Source organism: Prionailurus bengalensis, chromosome B4, assembly GCF_016509475.1.
Source record: "Prionailurus bengalensis isolate Pbe53 chromosome B4, Fcat_Pben_1.1_paternal_pri, whole genome shotgun sequence".
Taxonomy (NCBI): Eukaryota; Metazoa; Chordata; class Mammalia; order Carnivora; family Felidae; genus Prionailurus; species Prionailurus bengalensis.
The window spans coordinates 39626441-39643384 of NC_057358.1; the positions used below are offsets into that span (position 1 = coordinate 39626441).

General features: G+C 38.6%; 1 protein-coding gene across 5 annotated transcripts in view; it reads right to left on the minus strand.

Moving 5' to 3' along the window:
- Window positions 1-16944, minus strand: part of AKAP3 (A-kinase anchoring protein 3) — a 48637-nt gene that overhangs the window by 23833 nt on the left and 7860 nt on the right. For all 5 annotated transcript variants that reach the window (XM_043564186.1, XM_043564183.1, XM_043564185.1 and 2 more), the window contains one exon: window positions 16075-16170. In XM_043564186.1, coding sequence (XP_043420121.1) covers window positions 16075-16170 — 96 coding nt within the window. The remainder of the gene's footprint in view (window positions 1-16074; window positions 16171-16944) is intronic.

The window sequence follows — 16944 nt, forward strand, 5'->3', positions numbered from 1 at the left end:
GACGCGGGGCTCGAACTCACGGACCGCAAGATCGAACTCACGGACCGCAAGATCGTGACCTGGCTGAAGTCGGATGCTTAACCGACTGCGCCACCCAGGCGCCCCTACATGATATTGCTTTTAACAACATACATCCTTAAGATCTGAAAAGTCAACAGCTACACAACAGAGTTAGCATTGGAACTGAATCCAGTTTTTATTATATTTATATTACTTGCTATTTCCTATGGTTTATCTGTTTTTATTTAGGTCTCTTACCACAACTATAGTCTTCAGAAAATTAGAGAATTCAAGGACAATTGTACATAATTGATCACTCTGCCAGGTACACAAGCACAATTTTGATATGTTAAATGGCTTCCAGTGAACTATTTGATATCACTTAAGTAAACCGTCTAATTTATAATAGAGGAATTAATATCTGTGGATAATTTATCGGTTTTGAATGAATACAGATTCTTTAATGCACACTAGCTGTGATAAGCACATGTACATATAGTATATGTTTACACATTGTAATCTATAATTTTCACTTGGACACAGGCTAAAATAATATGTGAAAGTGTCCTATTTACTATCAAATGTAAAGGAGCAGTGTAATGGAGTAATGTCTGTCTAGGAATGACTACAAGTATCACCCATCTTTTTTTTTTTTTTTAATTTTTTTTTTCAACGTTTATTTATTTTTGGGACAGAGAGAGACAGAGCATGAACGGGGGAGGGACAGAGAGAGAGGGAGACACAGAATCGGAAACAGGCTCCAGGCTCTGAGCCATCAGCCCAGAGCCTGACGCGGGGCTCGAACTCACGGACCGTGAGATCGTGACCTGGCTGAAGTCGGACACTTAACCGACTGCGCCACCCAGGCGCCCCAAGTATCACCCATCTTTAAAGAATGATTTGGTTCACAGTAGTAACCACAGAAAGGTAGAAATATGAGTGATCTAAACATTTTCCTTTTTTGACATACCTTTGTGTTATTTGTTTCGTTGTGTTTTTAACTAACTCTATTAAAGTTTCTTAAGTTGGATACTTTATTATCTGAGTTTCCAGTTTCTTATCTGTCAAATGGGAATAACAGCAAACTCTTCATAGTATTATTATGAGGATTAAATGAGATAATTTATAACCATCAAAAAAATAATGATTTGTCATTTTAATTACCAAGTGTCATGTAGTTACTAGATACTATTTCTTAAATACTTGTGTTTTCCGGGCACTGGACTAGGTGCTTTACACACATTATTTCACTTAATCTACATATATGCTCTACACTGGATGTATTACTATTCTAGTTTCATAGGTGACAAAATTGTAGCTTAGAGAAGATACATAAATTCGCTAGTATCTCAGAGCTACCATATGATGGAGTTTAGTATCCAAATACATTTCTGACTCCAGAATTGGCTCTCCACACCTACAGTACACGGCTGTGTTTTAATGACTTGGAAAGAAGAGAAAAGCAGTTGTATCAGTCTGCTATGGGGCTGGTTTAAGGGATCCATGGGCCATGGCAGTTGTTGTAAAGTCCTCCTAGATGGTTCTCCTAATTTGAATAATAGCTGTTTCAGGGAAATTTTGTACTTCAGTGGAAAACTATGCATAATCTTATAGCATAGTCTTCCACATCTTCTGATCCTCTATTTTACAACTCTGTAGATAAGTGATAGCAATTCAATAGAATCCTTATTTACACATGTAAATTCTCAGAGAAGGTTCCACTGACTTCCTCCCTCACTGTGGAAAAGGTCAGTTTTACCTACATTTGCACCTTCACTTCAATATCCCTGATCCATATATGTGGTTCTTTTCTTTGATTTTCCTTTGAACCTCACCAGTTCCTTGTTAATGATTAAAGAAAACCTTTAATGTGAGTTTATTTCTATACATATATGAAGCTTATTTTTTTCCAACGTTTTTTATTTATTTTTGGGACAGAGAGAGACAGAGCATGAACGGGGGAGGGGCAGAGAGAGAGGGAGACACAGAATCAGAAACAGGCTCCAGGCTCTGAGCCATCAGCCCAGAGCCCGATGCGGGGCTCGAACTCATGGACCGCGAGATCGTGACCTGGCTGAAGTCGGATGCTTAACCGACTGCGCCACCCAGGCGCCCCTGAAAATGATATTTTAATAGTTTTGGAAGTCTTTGCCAAGATGTCCAAAAGATTCATCTTGAGAGAATATTGAGGGAAGTGTACCAGGTACATTTTTTCTTTGACCCCAGAGATGAATTCAAGGTGGCAATAGAACTTTGCAGACATTTTCTTTTTTCTAGTTTTAATTTTCCTATGTACTGATTTTGCTTTTGGTTTTCATTTTGGTTCTTTTATGGCCAATAACCATTGGTGGCAGCAATGATCAAGAACTTGGTTTTATTGCTTAACCATTTTGTGATTCTTTAATGGAATAATTGTTATAGAGATTTATTTTCTATTGGGCAAGAGACAACGTATTTTTTTGCTCCTCTCAAGCTCAAAGTAATTAAGAATTTTGTGCCCACTTAGGAGAAGAGCTCTTTGATTTATGCACATGTGATTTTTGTGTTTCTGTGTTTACTTTTGATGCATGGCCGAAAGTTCATTATTTTTTATTGAGATTTAATTGACATATAACATTATATTAGTTTCAGATTCAAATTATAATGATCCAATATTTGCATTATTGCAAAATGATCACCACCATAAGTCTAGTTAACATCCATCACCATGCATAGTTCAAAATATTTTTCTTGTGACGACAACTTTCAAGATCTACTCTCTTTGCAACTTTCAGATATACAACATAGTATTATTAACTATGGTCACCATGCTATACATTAAATCCCCAGGGTTTATTTATTTTATAGTTGGAAGTTTATACCTTTTGACCCTCTTCACCCATTTTGCTCACTCTCACACCACCCACCTCTGGCAGCCACCCACCTGTTCTCTGCATCTAGGAGTCCCTTTTTTTTTTTTTTTTAAGATTCTACATATAAGTGAGATCATATGGTATTTGTCTTTCTCTGTCTGACTTATTTCACTTAGCTTAATACCCTCTAGGTCCATCCATGTTATTGCAAATGGCAAGACTCCCTTCTTTTTATGGCTGGATAATATTCTGTTGTGTATTTTCTTTATTGAGTCATCCATGGATGGACACTTAGGTTGCTTTCATGTATTGGTTATTGTAAATAATGCTGCAATAAACACAGGGGTGCAGCTATCTCTTAAAAATAGTGATTTTGTTTCCTTCAGATATACAAAGGAATTGCTGGATCATATGAAAATTATTAATTTTAATAATTTCCTCATGTGGTTACAATTAATATTAAATGACATAATATGCACAAAACTGTGTAATCTTATGGTGGTGTATTAAATGACATAATATGCACAAAACTGTGTAATCTTATGGTGGTGGATATGATTAATACTACTCCAACATTTCATGTTGAGATTAGATTTCAGAAGAGATAAGAGAAGATTAAGAGAAGTCAATAAGCTTGATGATACAGTGAAACATAGCTAGCCATCTATGGGAGTACTAGGGAATAAAACTTGACTTCCTGGGGTGCCTGGGTGGCTCACTCGGTTAGGCGTCTGACTTCGGTTCAGGTCATGATCTCACGGTTTGTGAATTAGAGCCCCATGTCCAGCTCTGTGCTGACAGCTCAGAGCCTAGAGCCTGCTTCAGATTCTGTGCCTCCTCCTCTCTCTGCCCCTCCCCTGCTCATGCTCTGTTTCTGTCTCTCAATAATAAACGTTAAAAAAAAATTGAAAAAAACCCCAAAACTTGACTTCCTGTATATATGGGAAGTACTGCCCTGGATGAAAAGAGAAGTACTGGAAGACAGTATGGCTAGGGATGTGTACTGTGATTCATTCCTATCAGACCAGGTAGGAGTTCAGCTACTTGCTGAGCTTCTGTGATGAATTTTTTTAACATTTTTTTTCTGGGGTGCCTGGGTCACTCCGCTGGTTAAGTGTCTGACTCTTGATTTCAGCTCAGGTCATGATCTTATAGTTTGTTAGTTCAAGCCCCACGTCAGGCTCTGTGCCGACAGTGCAGAGCCTGCTTGGGATTCTCTCTCTCTCTGCCCCTCACCCACTCGTGCTCTCTCTCAAATAAACTTACAAAAATTGTTTTTCTGAACCAAAGATCAGTAAAAAGTGGGAAATTCTATATGGACATAATTTAGCTTTAAGAAGAAGTTTTAAGAAAGAGTGCTGCCTATAGGCATGTCCAAGAAAGGGACAGAGAAAAGGTGGTGGAGTCAGAGAGAGATAGCATTCAAGAAATGGAAAAATCAGGTTCCAATACACAAACTATCCAGCAGTAGGACCAACTTGATGGCCCTCTACTGCAGAGGTGATTTAGGAATTTAGGGGAGATGATGTGTAATACAAACTATCTGCATAATTCAATATGTATACAGTGTTTGTGTACAACACACTCTACTAGAAACTGTGGGACATGTAAAGATGAAATAAATATGATCTTGCCTTCTGGAAGCATAAAGCCCACTGTAGAGACAAAATATGAACACAAATATTACTAAATACTATGTGATCAGTGTTATAAAAGAATAAAAAGAGAGACGCTTAATGTTACACAAGGGGCAGATAATTTGGGGTGGGTGACTAGAAAAAGTAGTGGCATTTGAGATGGACTTTAAAACATTTTGGTAGTCAGATGTAACAGGGTGGGCGTGGCAACAAAATGACATATGCAAAGTATAGTATTTGGGATAATGCTAGGTTTAAATCAAATAGCCTCTGAAGTGTCAGTGGTAGAAGAAAGTAGAGGTTTATTTCTCATTCACTTTGCTTACAGAGGACATTCAATGAGAAGCTTTCTTTGCAGTGACTTAGGGACCTAGGCTCTGCTTTTGCATAGTTTCACTCTCCTCAAAATCTATTCTTCAGGTTTATGGGGAAATATCAAGATCACAGAGAACTGAATGGGAGACTTTTGTAGTCCAGGCCTGGAAATGTCAAACATCACTTCTACCGATATTCCTTTTGTCTTTGTCTTTTGAAAGTTTGATTGTAATGTGTCTCAGCATGGGTCGCTTTGAGTTCATTTTTCTTGGAGTTTATTGAACTTTTTGGATGTTTATATTCATCCCTTTCTTCATATTTGCAAAGCTTTAAGCCATTATTTTCTCAAATATCCTCTCTGCCCTTTCTCTTTCTCTTCTCCTACTGGGACTCCCACAATGTGCTGTTTGTTTGATGGTGTCCTACAGGTTCCTTTGGCTCTGTTCACTTTTCTTCAATCTTTTTTCTTTCTGTTCCTTAGAGTTGATAATTTCCATTATCCTGTTCTCAAGTTTTCTGATTCCTTCTTCTGCCTGCTCAAACCTACCTTTGAATCCCTTTTGTGAAATTTTCAATTCAGTTATTATACTTCTCATCTCCAGAATTTCTTTTAGGTTATCTCTAGGTTTTCTATCTCTTTTTGATATTTGCATTTTGTTCACACATTGTTTTCTCAGTTTTCTCCACATGTTTCTTTTAGTTCTTTGGGCATCTTTTAGACAGCTGTTTTATAGTCTTTGTCCAGTGGACCTGCCATCGGGTCTTTTTCAGACACAGTTTCTGTTGACCTACTTTTTTTCCTTTGAGTGAGCCACACTACTCTGTTTCTTTGTATGCCTTGTGATTTTTGTTGAAAACTGGGCATTTGAATCTAATGGTTGCAAGTTTAGAATTGAGGCTATAAGCTATCAGTATTTGTCATTCAAAAGAGCATTAAGTGTAAGCAGTAGTATCTTCATACTCCACATGATGTTATATTAGATTATAAAGTCTTAAGGGATCTCTATTCTGATTGGAAAAAGTATTCTTATAAAGAAATCTTAATCAGGTTAAGATTTTAGGAGCTTAAGTTCACATAAGTTAGGATAATCTTTGACAAACAAATTGAATTAAATAATTTTGAATTCATAAAAACAGCTATGTCTTTTATGACTCTTCAGTATTAAGTATAATGGAAGTATGCATTTTTATTTTACTTTGATATGTTATTCATAAACTTATACAGGTTATAAAAATCCAATAAGCTATATTACTTCTACTTAATGTTTAAGATCATGAAAAATATAAATTTGTGTTTAATCAAATTGAATGATTATTCTGACAAACTTTATTACAAGTTATTATATTTTATGGTATTGTTGGCTTGATTGTAAATTTCCAGCATCTTTAATGTAACTTAAAACATTGGTATTAAATTGAGTTAATTCATGGATATTAATTGGATACCTTGCTCATTTCTTTTTTTTAAATTTTTTTCAATATATGAAATTTATTGTCAAATTGGTTTCCATACAACACCCAGTGCTCATCCCAAAAGGTGCCCTCCTCAATACCCATCACCCACCCTCCCCTCCCTCCCACCCCCCATCAACCCTCAGTTTGTTCTCAGTTTTTAACAGTCTCTTATGCTTTGGCTCTCTCCCACTCTAACCTCTTTTTTTTTTCCTTCCCCTCCCCCATGGGTTTCTGTTAAGTTTCTCAGGATCCACATAAGAGTGAACACATATGGTATCTATCTTTCTCTGTATGGCTTATTTCACTTAGCATCACACTCTCCAGTTCCATCCACATTGCTACAAAGGGCCATATTTCGTTCTTTCTCATTGCCATGTAGTACTCCATTGTGTATATAAACCACAATTTCTTTATCCATTCATCAGTTGATGGACATTTAGGCTGTTTCCATAATTTGGCTATTGTTGAGAGTGCTGCTATAAACATTGGGGTACAAGTGCCCCTATGCATCAGTACTCCTGTGTCCCTTGGGTAAATTCCTAGCAGTGCTACTGCTGGGTCATAGGGTAGGTCTATTTTTAATTTTTTGAGGAACCTCCACACTGTTTTCCAGAGTGGCTGCACCAATTTGCATTCCCACCAACAGTACAAGAGGGTTCCCGTTTCTCCACATCCTCTCTAGCATCTATAGTCTCCTGATTTGTTCATTTTGGCCACTCTGACTGGCGTGAGGTGATATCTGAGTGTGGTGTTGATTTGTATTTCCCTGATAAGGAGCGACGTTGAGCATCTTTTCATGAGCCGGTTGGCCATCCGGATGTCTTCTCTAGAGAAGTGTCTATTCATGTTTGCTGCCCATTTGTTCACTGGGTTATTTGTTTTTTGGGTGTGGAGTTTGGTGAGCTCTTTATAGATTTTGGATACTAGCCCTTTGTCCGATATGTCATTTGCAAATATCTTTTCCCATTCCGTTGGTTGCCTTTTAGTTTTATTGGTTGTTTCCTTTGCAGTGCAGAAGCTTTTTATCTTCATAAGGTCCCAGTAATTCATTTTTGCTTTTAATTCCCTTGCCTTTGGGGATGTGTCGAGTAAGAGATTGCTACGGCTGAGGTCAGAGAGGTCTTTTCCTGCTTTCTCCTCTAGGGTTTTGATGGTTTCCTGTCTCACATTCAGGTCCTTTATCCATTTTGAGTTTATTTTTGTGAATGGTGTAAGAAAGTGGTCTAGTTTCAACCTTCTGCATGTTGCTGTCCAGTTCTCCCAGCACCATTTGTTAAAGAGGCTGTCTTTTTTCCATTGGATGTTCTTTCCTGCTTTGTCAAAGATGAGTTGGCCATACATTTGTGGGTCTAGTTCTGGGGTTTCTATTCTATTCCATTGGTCTATGTATCTGTTTTTGTGCCAATACCATGCTGTCTTGATGATTACAGCTTTGTAGTAGAGGCTAAAGTCTGGGATTGTGATGCCTCCTACTTTGGTCTTCTTCTTCAAAATTACTTTGGCTATTCGGGGCCTTTTGTGGTTCCATGTGAATTTTAGGATTGCTTGTTCTAGTTTCGAGAAGAATGCTGGTGCAATTTTGATTGGGATTGCATTGAATGTGTAGATAGCTTTGGGTAGTATTGACATTTTGACAATACTTATTCTTCCCATCCATGAGCAGGGAATGTCTTTCCATTTCTTTATATCTTCTTCAATTACCTTCATAAGCTTTCTATAGTTTTCAGCATACACATCTTTTACATCTTTGGTTAGATTTATTCCTAGGTATTTTATGCTTCTTGGTGCAATTGTGAATGGGATCAATTTCTTTATTTGTCTTTCTGTTGCTTCATTGTTAGTGTATAAGAATGCAACTGATTTCTGTACATTGATTTTGTACCCTGCAACTTTGCTGAATTCATGTATCAGTTCTAGCAGACTTTTGGTGGAGTCTATCGGATTTTCCATGTATAATATCATGTCATCTGCAAAAAGTGAAAGCTTGACTTCATCTTTGCCAATTTTGATGCCTTTTATTTCCTTTTGTTGTCTGATTGCTGATGCTAGAACTTCCAACACTATGTTAAACAACAGCGGTGAGAGTGGACATCCCTGTCGTGTTCCTGATCTCAGGGAAAAAGCTCTCAGTTTTTCCCCGTTGAGTATGATGTTAGCTGTGGGCTTTTCATAAACGGCTTTTATGATGTTTAAGTATGTTCCTTCTATCCCGACTTTCTCAAGGGTTTTTATTAAGAAAGGGTGCTGAATTTTGTCAAAGGCCTTTTCTGCATCAATTGACAGGATCATATGATTCTTATCTTTTCTTTTATTAATGTGATGTATCACGTTGATTGACTTGTGAATGTTGAACCAGCCCTGCATCCCAGGAATGAATCCCACTTGATCATGGTGAATAATTCTTTTTATATGCTGTTGAATTCGATTTGCTAGTATCTTATTGAGAATTTTTGCATCCATATTCATCAGGGATATTGGCCTGTAGTTCTCTTTTTTTACTGGGTCTCTGTCTGGTTTAGGAATCAAAGTAATACTGGCTTCATAGAATGAGTCTGGAAGTTTTCCTTCCCTTTCTATTTCTTGGAATAGCTTGAGAAGGATAGGTATTATTTCTGCTTTAAACGTCTGGTAGAACTCCCCTGGGAAGCCATCTGGTCCTGGACTCTTATTTGTTGGGTGATTTTTGATAGCCGATTCAATTTCTTCGCTGGTTATGGGTCTGTTCAAGCTTTCTATTTCCTCCTGATTGAGTTTTGGAAGAGTGTGGGTGTTTAGGAATTTGTCCATTTCTTCCAGGTTGTCCAATTTGTTGGCATATAATTTTTCATAGTATTCCCTGATAATTGTTTGTATCTCTGAGGGATTGGTTGTAATAATTCCATTTTCATTCATGATTTTATCTATTTGGGTCATCTCCCTTTTCTTTTTGAGAAGTCTGGCTAGAGGTTTGTCAATTTGTTTATTTTTTTCAAAAAACCAACTCTTGGTTTCGTTTATCTGCTCTACAGTTTTTTTAGATTCTATATTGTTTATTTCTGCTCTGATCTTTATTATTTCTCTTCTTCTGCTGGGTTTAGGCTGCCTTTGCTGTTCTGCTTCTATTTCCTTTAGGTGTGCTGTTAGACTTTGTATTTGGGATTTTTCTTGTTTCTTGAGATAGGCCTGGATTGCAATGTATTTTCCTCTCAAAATTGCCTTCGCTGCATCCCAAAGCGTTTGGACTGTTGTATTTTCATTTTTGTTTGTTTCCATATATTTTTTGATTTCTTCTCTAATTGCCTGGTTGACCCACTCATTCTTTAGTAGGGTGTTCTTTAACCTCCATGCTTTTGGAGGTTTTCCAGACTTTTTCCTGTGGTTGATTTCAAGCTTCATATAGCATTGTGGTCTGAAAGTATGCATGGTAAAATTTCAATTCTTGTATACTTATGAAGGGCTGTTTTGTGACCCAGTATATGATCTATCTTGGAGAATGTTCCATGTGCACTCGAGAAGAAAGTATATTCTGTTGCTTTGGGATGCAGAGTTCTAAATATATCTGTCAAGTCCATTTGATCCAATGTATCATTCAGGGCCCTTGTTTCTTTATTGACCGTGTGTCTAGATGATCTATCCATTTCTGTAAGTGGAGTGTTAAAGTCCCCTGCAATTACCACATTCTTATCAATAAGGTTATGTTTATGAGTAATTGTTTTATATATTTGGGGGCTCCTGTATTCAGCGCATAGACATTTATAACTGTTAGCTCTTCCTGATGGATAGACCCTGTAATTATTATATAATGCCCTTCTTCATCTCTTGTTACAGCCTTTAATTTAAAGTCTAGTTTGTCTGATATAAGTATGGCTACTCCAGCTTTCTTTTGGCTTCCAGTAGCATGATAAATAGTTCTCCATCCCCTCACTCTCAATCTAAAGGTGTCCTCAGGTCTAAAATGAGTCTCTTGTAGACAGCAAATAGATGGGTCTTGTTTTTTTATCCATTCTGATACTCTATGTCTTTTGGTTGGTGCATTTAGTCCATTTACATTCAGTGTTATTATAGAAAGATAAGGGTTTAGAGTCATTGTGATGTCTGTATGTTTTATGCTTGTAGCGATGTCTCTGATACTTTGTCTCACAGGAATCCCCTTAGGATCTCTTGTAGGGCTGGTTTAGTGGTGACGAATTCCTTCAGTTTTTGTTTGGGAAGACCTTTCTCTCTCCTTCTATTCTAAATGACAGACTTGCTGGATAAAGGATTCTCGGCTGCATATTTTTCCTGTTTATCCCATTGAAGATCTCCTGCCATGCCTTTCTGGCCTGCCAAGTTTCAAAAGAGAGATCAGTCACGAGTCTTATAGGTCTCCCTTTATATGTTAGGGCACGTTTATCCCTTGCTGCTTTCAGAATTTTCTCTTTATCCTTGTATTTTGCCAGTTTCACTATGATATGTCATGCAGAAGATCGATTCAAGTTACATCTGAAGGGAGTTCTCTGTGCCTCTTGGATTTCAATGCCTTTTTCCTTCCCCAGTTCAGGGAAGTTCTCAGCTATTATTTCTTCAAGTACACCTTCAGCACCTTTCCCTCTCTCTTCCTCCTCTGGGATACCAATTATGCGTATATTATTTCTTTTTAGTGTATCACTTAGTTCTCTAATTTTCCCCTCATACTCCTGGATTTTTTTATCTCTCTTTTTCTCAGCTTCCTCTTTTTCCATAATTTTATCTTCTAGTTCACCTATTCTCTCCTCTGCCTCTTCAATCCGAGCCGTGGTCGTTTCCATTTTATTTTGCATGTCGTTTAAAGCGTTTTTCAGCTCCTCCTGACTGTTCCTTAGTCCCTTGATCTCTGTAGCAAGAGATTCTCTGCTGTCCTCTATACTGTTTTCAAGCCCAGTGATTAATTTTATGACTATTATTCTAAATTCACTTTCTGTTATATTGTTTAATCCTTTTTGATCAGTTCATTAGCTGTTATTTCCTGGAGATTCTTTTGCGGGGAATTCTTCCGTTTGGTCATTTTGGATAGTCCCTGGAGTGGTGCAAACCTGCAGGGCACTTCCCCTGTGATGTGGTGTATAACTGGAGTTGGTGGGCAGGGCCGCAGTCAGACCTGATGTCTGCCCCCAGCCCACCGCTGGGGCCACAGTCAGACTGGTGTGTGCCTTCTCTTCCCGTCTCCTAGGGGTGGGATTCACTGTGGGGTGGCATGGCCCGTCTGGGCTACTTGCACACTGCCAGGCTTGTGGTGCTGGGGATCTGGCGTATTAGCTGGGGTGGGTAGGCAAGGTGCACGGGGGCAGGAGGGGCAGGCTTAGCTCGCTTCTCCCTAGGTGATCCACTTCAGGAGTGGCCCTGTGGCAGCGGGAGGGAGTCAGACCCGCTGCCGGAGGGGTGGCTCCACAGAAGCCCAGCGTTGGGTGTTTGCGGGGAGCAAGCAAGTTCCCTGGCAGGAACTGGTTCCCTTTGGGATTTTGGCTTGGGGATGGGCGAGGGAGATGGCGCTGGTGAGTGCCTTTGTTCCCTGCCAAACTGAGTTCTGTTGTCCCGGGGCTCAGCAACTTTCCCTCCCTTTGTCCTTCAGCCTTCCCGCTTTCTGAGCAGAGCTGTTAACTTATGACCTCCTAGATGCTAAGTCCCGCTTGCTGTTGGAACACACTCCGTCCGGCCCCTCCGCTTTTGCAAGCCAGACTCGGGGGCTCTGCTTGGCCGGCAGGCTGCCCCTCCGTCCTGGCTCCCTCCCGCCAGTCCGTGGAGTGCGCACCACCCTTCCTACCCTCTTCCGCGGGCCTCTCGTCTGCGCTTGGCTCCGGAGACTCCTTTCTGCTAATCCTCTGGTGGTTTTCTGGGTTATTTAGGCAGGTGTAGGTGGAATCTAAGTGATCAGCAGGACGCGCGGTGAGCCCAGCATCCTCCTATGCCGCCATCTTCAGACGATCCCCCCCAACCATAAAAATAGTTTGTATGCTTTTGTTTCTTATTTTTTATTATGATAGAGAGGCTATATCTTTGGGTCTGTTAATGTGTCTACTTCTGCCATTTGGTTATGTGAGGGATGTAAATGGCTGTGAAAGTTGTCTTATGTGTGTTCATGAGTTCGGCTAGTCTGCACTTTAGCTTGTGTGTAACAGTTCACAATTATAAACCTACCCCTCCCCACATTTTGTGTGTGTGTGTGTGTGTGTGTGTGTGTGTGATAGAAAAAAATGGAAAGTACTTGGCCTAAAGATTTTTATTAGTATCACTTAACTATTTTTATGAACAATGGTTTCACGGAAATCCAGCTGTGTACAGACGAGTTTTTCTAGGAACTACAGGTGAAACCTGGTAGGAAGAGTTTGTTAGTCTCGACTTCCTAGTCTCAGGATATCAAATGATGGAGGCCTTTAAAAGTCCAACCTTAGATTCCTTATGAAAACTTCCAGTAAAGCAAACTTAAGGCCTATCTGGTTGCTATACCTATGTAAATAATCAGACCAAATCTGGTGAAATTAGCCTTGTTTTGTGATCAAAAGTTACCTTATTTTGAGATTTATCAAAATGTAGGCAACTAAGGTAAAAAAATTTGTCCTCCAGTAGAAAATGATGCATTCCCTATAGTCCATAGTTTATAGACTAAGCATTGTTTACAGCCCTCCACATAATCTGATTCTGATTCTATGGGAGCTATTTTACAACTGTGAGCTGTAGGTAGTTGAACGACAATGCAGAATAATTCTACATGTCTGTGGACACAAATTCTGTCTAGTGGAGGTTCAGCTGATTTCCCTTCTGCACTGTGGAAGAGGCCAGTTTTGCCATTCATTTCAATATTTCTGATCTATAATACATCTTTTTTTTATTCTCCTTTGAACTGGTTGTAACACCTCACCAATTTCCTCATTAATGAGTTAAATAAAATCTTTAACATGTGTTCATTTTAATATCTGATTGGGAGTCCTGATTTTACCTTTTGAAAATTATCCTTCAATATTACCTACTTATTTGAAGATAGGCACACTATCTGCAAATAGACATGTTCCATAATTGGGCTGTAACATGTACAGGGAAGTCTTATAATGCAGATGTAGAGTTTATTTCTCTTATCTTTTTCAATTCTTTTCACAGAACATTGAAAAAATTATAGCATAGCATACAACTTTATGATAGAGTATAAAGAACTGTTAGCTGGCTGTGTTTATAGGTTTTTATTGCCTATTTACATTTTTAAACCTAAAAAGTGTGCACCTTATATCTATTATTCCACTCTATCCAGAACTTTGCATAAGTGGTTGATGAGGCCATAATAACTGACTGAAAGACTAATCACATGACTTTTTCTATCAATGAAGTCTACAATCAAACATTTATATCTTCCAAACCCCATTGCCCTCTTGCAACCTTTAATCCTTTCTCTTCTTATACAGTAGTATCATGAACAGGTGGGAAGGTAGAGGCCAAATTATTTCTGAGTCTTTCTTTTAAAAAAATTTTTTTAAAGATTTATTTACATTTGAGAGAGAGAGAGAGCGCGTGCAAGAGAGAGAGAGAGAGAGCAGGGGAAAGGCAAAAAGAGAGGGAGACACAGAATCTGAAACAGGCTCCTGGCTTTTGAGCTGTTAGCACAAAGCCCAATGCAGGGCTTGAACTCACAAACTGTGAGATCATGACCTAAGCCAAAGTCAAATGCTTAACCAACTGAGACACCCAGGTGTCTCATTTCTGAGTCTTTCTTTTTTTCTTTTTTTTTTTTTTAACGTTTATTTATTTTTGAGACAGAGAGAGACAGAGCATGAACGGGGGAGGGCCAGAGAGAGGGAGACACAGAATCTGAAACAGGCTCCAGGCTCTGAGCTGTCAGCACAGAGCCCGATGCGGGGCTCGAACTCATGGAGTGGGAGATTATGACCTGAGCCGAAGTCGGCCGCTTAACCGACTAAGCCACCCAGGCGCCCCTCTGAGTCTTTCTTAATCAAAGCCAGGGAAAATTTTCACATCCATGAAAGAGAACATAAAAAGGGTTAAGGGTTTTAACTTTCTCTCCTCAGCCATCTTCTGCTCCAGTACTTTAGTTTGAAGTTAACATATATAGCTCCCATTCTATTCTTCTTCACCTCTAGCTCTGCTAAGCATATTTTATGAAATTTTCCTTGACAACCTCCGACTTGGATCTATTCTTTAAAAACCTATAGCAATTACTGCCAGAAAATCCATTTGGCAAATGGATAATTTGGGTCTACTGGTTATTTATATCTAATTAGGGTCTACTGGTTATTTAGAACTTTTATATTATATTTATATTTCACATGTATAGTTTTTATTTCCCCAAATTAATGGCAAGGTCTATGAGGGCAGAAACTGTTTTTATTTATTTATTGTTGCATACCCCAGAGTGTTCCTTCCTTAATGATAAATTGTGACTTTTTAAAATTTGATTTAGTATTAAAATTGATGTATCTTTTGTTTTTCTACAGGAAAGAGCAAAGGTAAAGAAAAGATCTAATAGAAGCAGTTTTGATTGGCACTTACTCTATAGTAATTGGATATTCATTATCTATATGTCTTAATGTTTTGTGCATATTTGTTAGTGTTTTCTCTCTTAGGCTATATAAGATAGACCAAATAGATTTTGAATAAATAGATGGGTCATGCAACATTACATGCAAATAGGTGTTTGATAAATATTAATACTAAGGATGAGAATCACCATAGTGATTCCATTAGATTATGAAACCCTTAAATTAAGAAAAAGAATTCTGTCTAACCTGTTTTTATATCTCTGACCCTAGGACTAAGCACAGAGTCTGTGCCAGTTATCCACATTGTCTCTCAACTCCAAGTCTACCATCCTTTGCCTTGCTCTGTGACACTGGAATTGGACCCCTTTTACCATTTTTTCTTTGGCAACTGGCTTTGTTAGTAGAGGGCACTGGAGAGACACTGAACTTCTGGACCACTTGCACCTTCTGGCAAATGTATTCTGCACCAGCAGGCTAGTGCTCCTGTGGCAGCCACACTCTGTCCAAAGAAATCTGAAGCTGCCTTGGTTGAAGGAGAAGGAGCTTCCGTGAGTTCTTAGTCTCTTCCTGTTCACTCTCTTTCAGCCTAGGGGTAGTGGTTTCTCTCTACACGTGCTACTTCTGGAACTCTTACAGTTTTCTTTTACAACTTTTAGTGGTTAACTTAGTTAATTGCCTTTCATTAAATTAAAAAAAATTAATGTTTATTTATTTTGGGAGGTGAGGGGCAGAGAGAGAGAGAAATGGAGGATCTGAAGCAGGCTCTGTGCTGACAGCAAGATCACAACCTGAGCCGAAGTCAGATGCTCAACCAACTGAGCACCCAGGAACCCCTCACTAAATTTTTTAATATCAAATTACTTGATATGGTTTCCATCTTCTAACTAAACCCTGATTTATAGTGCCTGACACTAAGTACTTAATAAATGTTTGTTGGCTGATGAAGGCAGAATGATAATGTTACTTAGATGAGAATTTATGCTTTTGAGAGTTTTGAGGTGTTCTACATTTCGGAAAATAGTTTGTGAACTTTTGAGACATTTCTGTTTGAAATCCAATCCCTTTCTGTTTAAAAACTAACAAAATTTTACAGCTGTAATATATGTTTTGCATTAATTATACTATATTTCTTCTATGAAATTACCATATTATAGAATTTACCCCCAAAACAATATGGATGGTAACTTTTTGTTCTAGAGGAATTCACATTTTTCCCCAAGAATTTCACCGTTGAAAATAAGAGGTGGGGTAGTGGTGGTAGAGAGAGTAAGGCTACTCTTAATAGTACTCCACTTATTCCTAATTTAGTATCTATAAAAAGTGGTTGACCCTTACCATTTTCCAGTCTTGGGCTTGGCTATCTCCAGGAGTATAAACATCAACTTTGCATACTCCATTTTGACTTTGTAGCCAGTCAACCCTATCCGACATCTGGAAGTAGAAAAAAAATGAGAAAGGGTCATCAAAGGGACAGGCTACATGAACATAAAGAGAAATAGGCAAATGGCTGAGGTGTGGAAAACAGGAGCAATCCTTTCAATAGAGAGACCTATCCCAAAAGCTACTTCAACCCACCGAACTCTGGATCTCTTCATCCTCAGCTGTCATCTGCAGGAAGATTTCTTAAATATATGTGTCTCTAGTACGGAAGCTGGTGCTTGGTATATGTAGATGTGCTTAATACAGATTTGTTCATAATGAACCTATGTAGCCATGTGTTCTGCTCTATGTGTTCTTGCTTGATAACCTTTCCACATCCTGGATTTTCAGTAGACACTCAAAACTCAATGTGATCAAAATAGAATTAATTTGTGTCTTTCTGCCTGTTGTTGTCCCACCAACTTTTTTTTTTGCCCACCAGCTTATTTTTAAAGTAATATATGCTTAATTTTCATTAATTTCTAGAGCACTAGCTTAACTTACATTAACAATAAGTCTAGTAGATCCTCCTTAAGACCAATCCCTCCTCCAAGTAGCCAAGGATCCTAGGGGAATTCTTAGTCTCCATGGGTCAGCCAATATTCTTGAGGCCAAGAGAAAAGAGATACCACATGCACCATCCAATGGGCCTTTGCGTGGATGCCCTTGCTGATACTGACTGTACTATAGCTCTCCCAATACTTTGCTCTACTCCCTAATCTCAATAATGGCACTGCCATCTAGCTAGTCATCTAAACCAGAAAGCTGATAATCATTTTAGTTGTT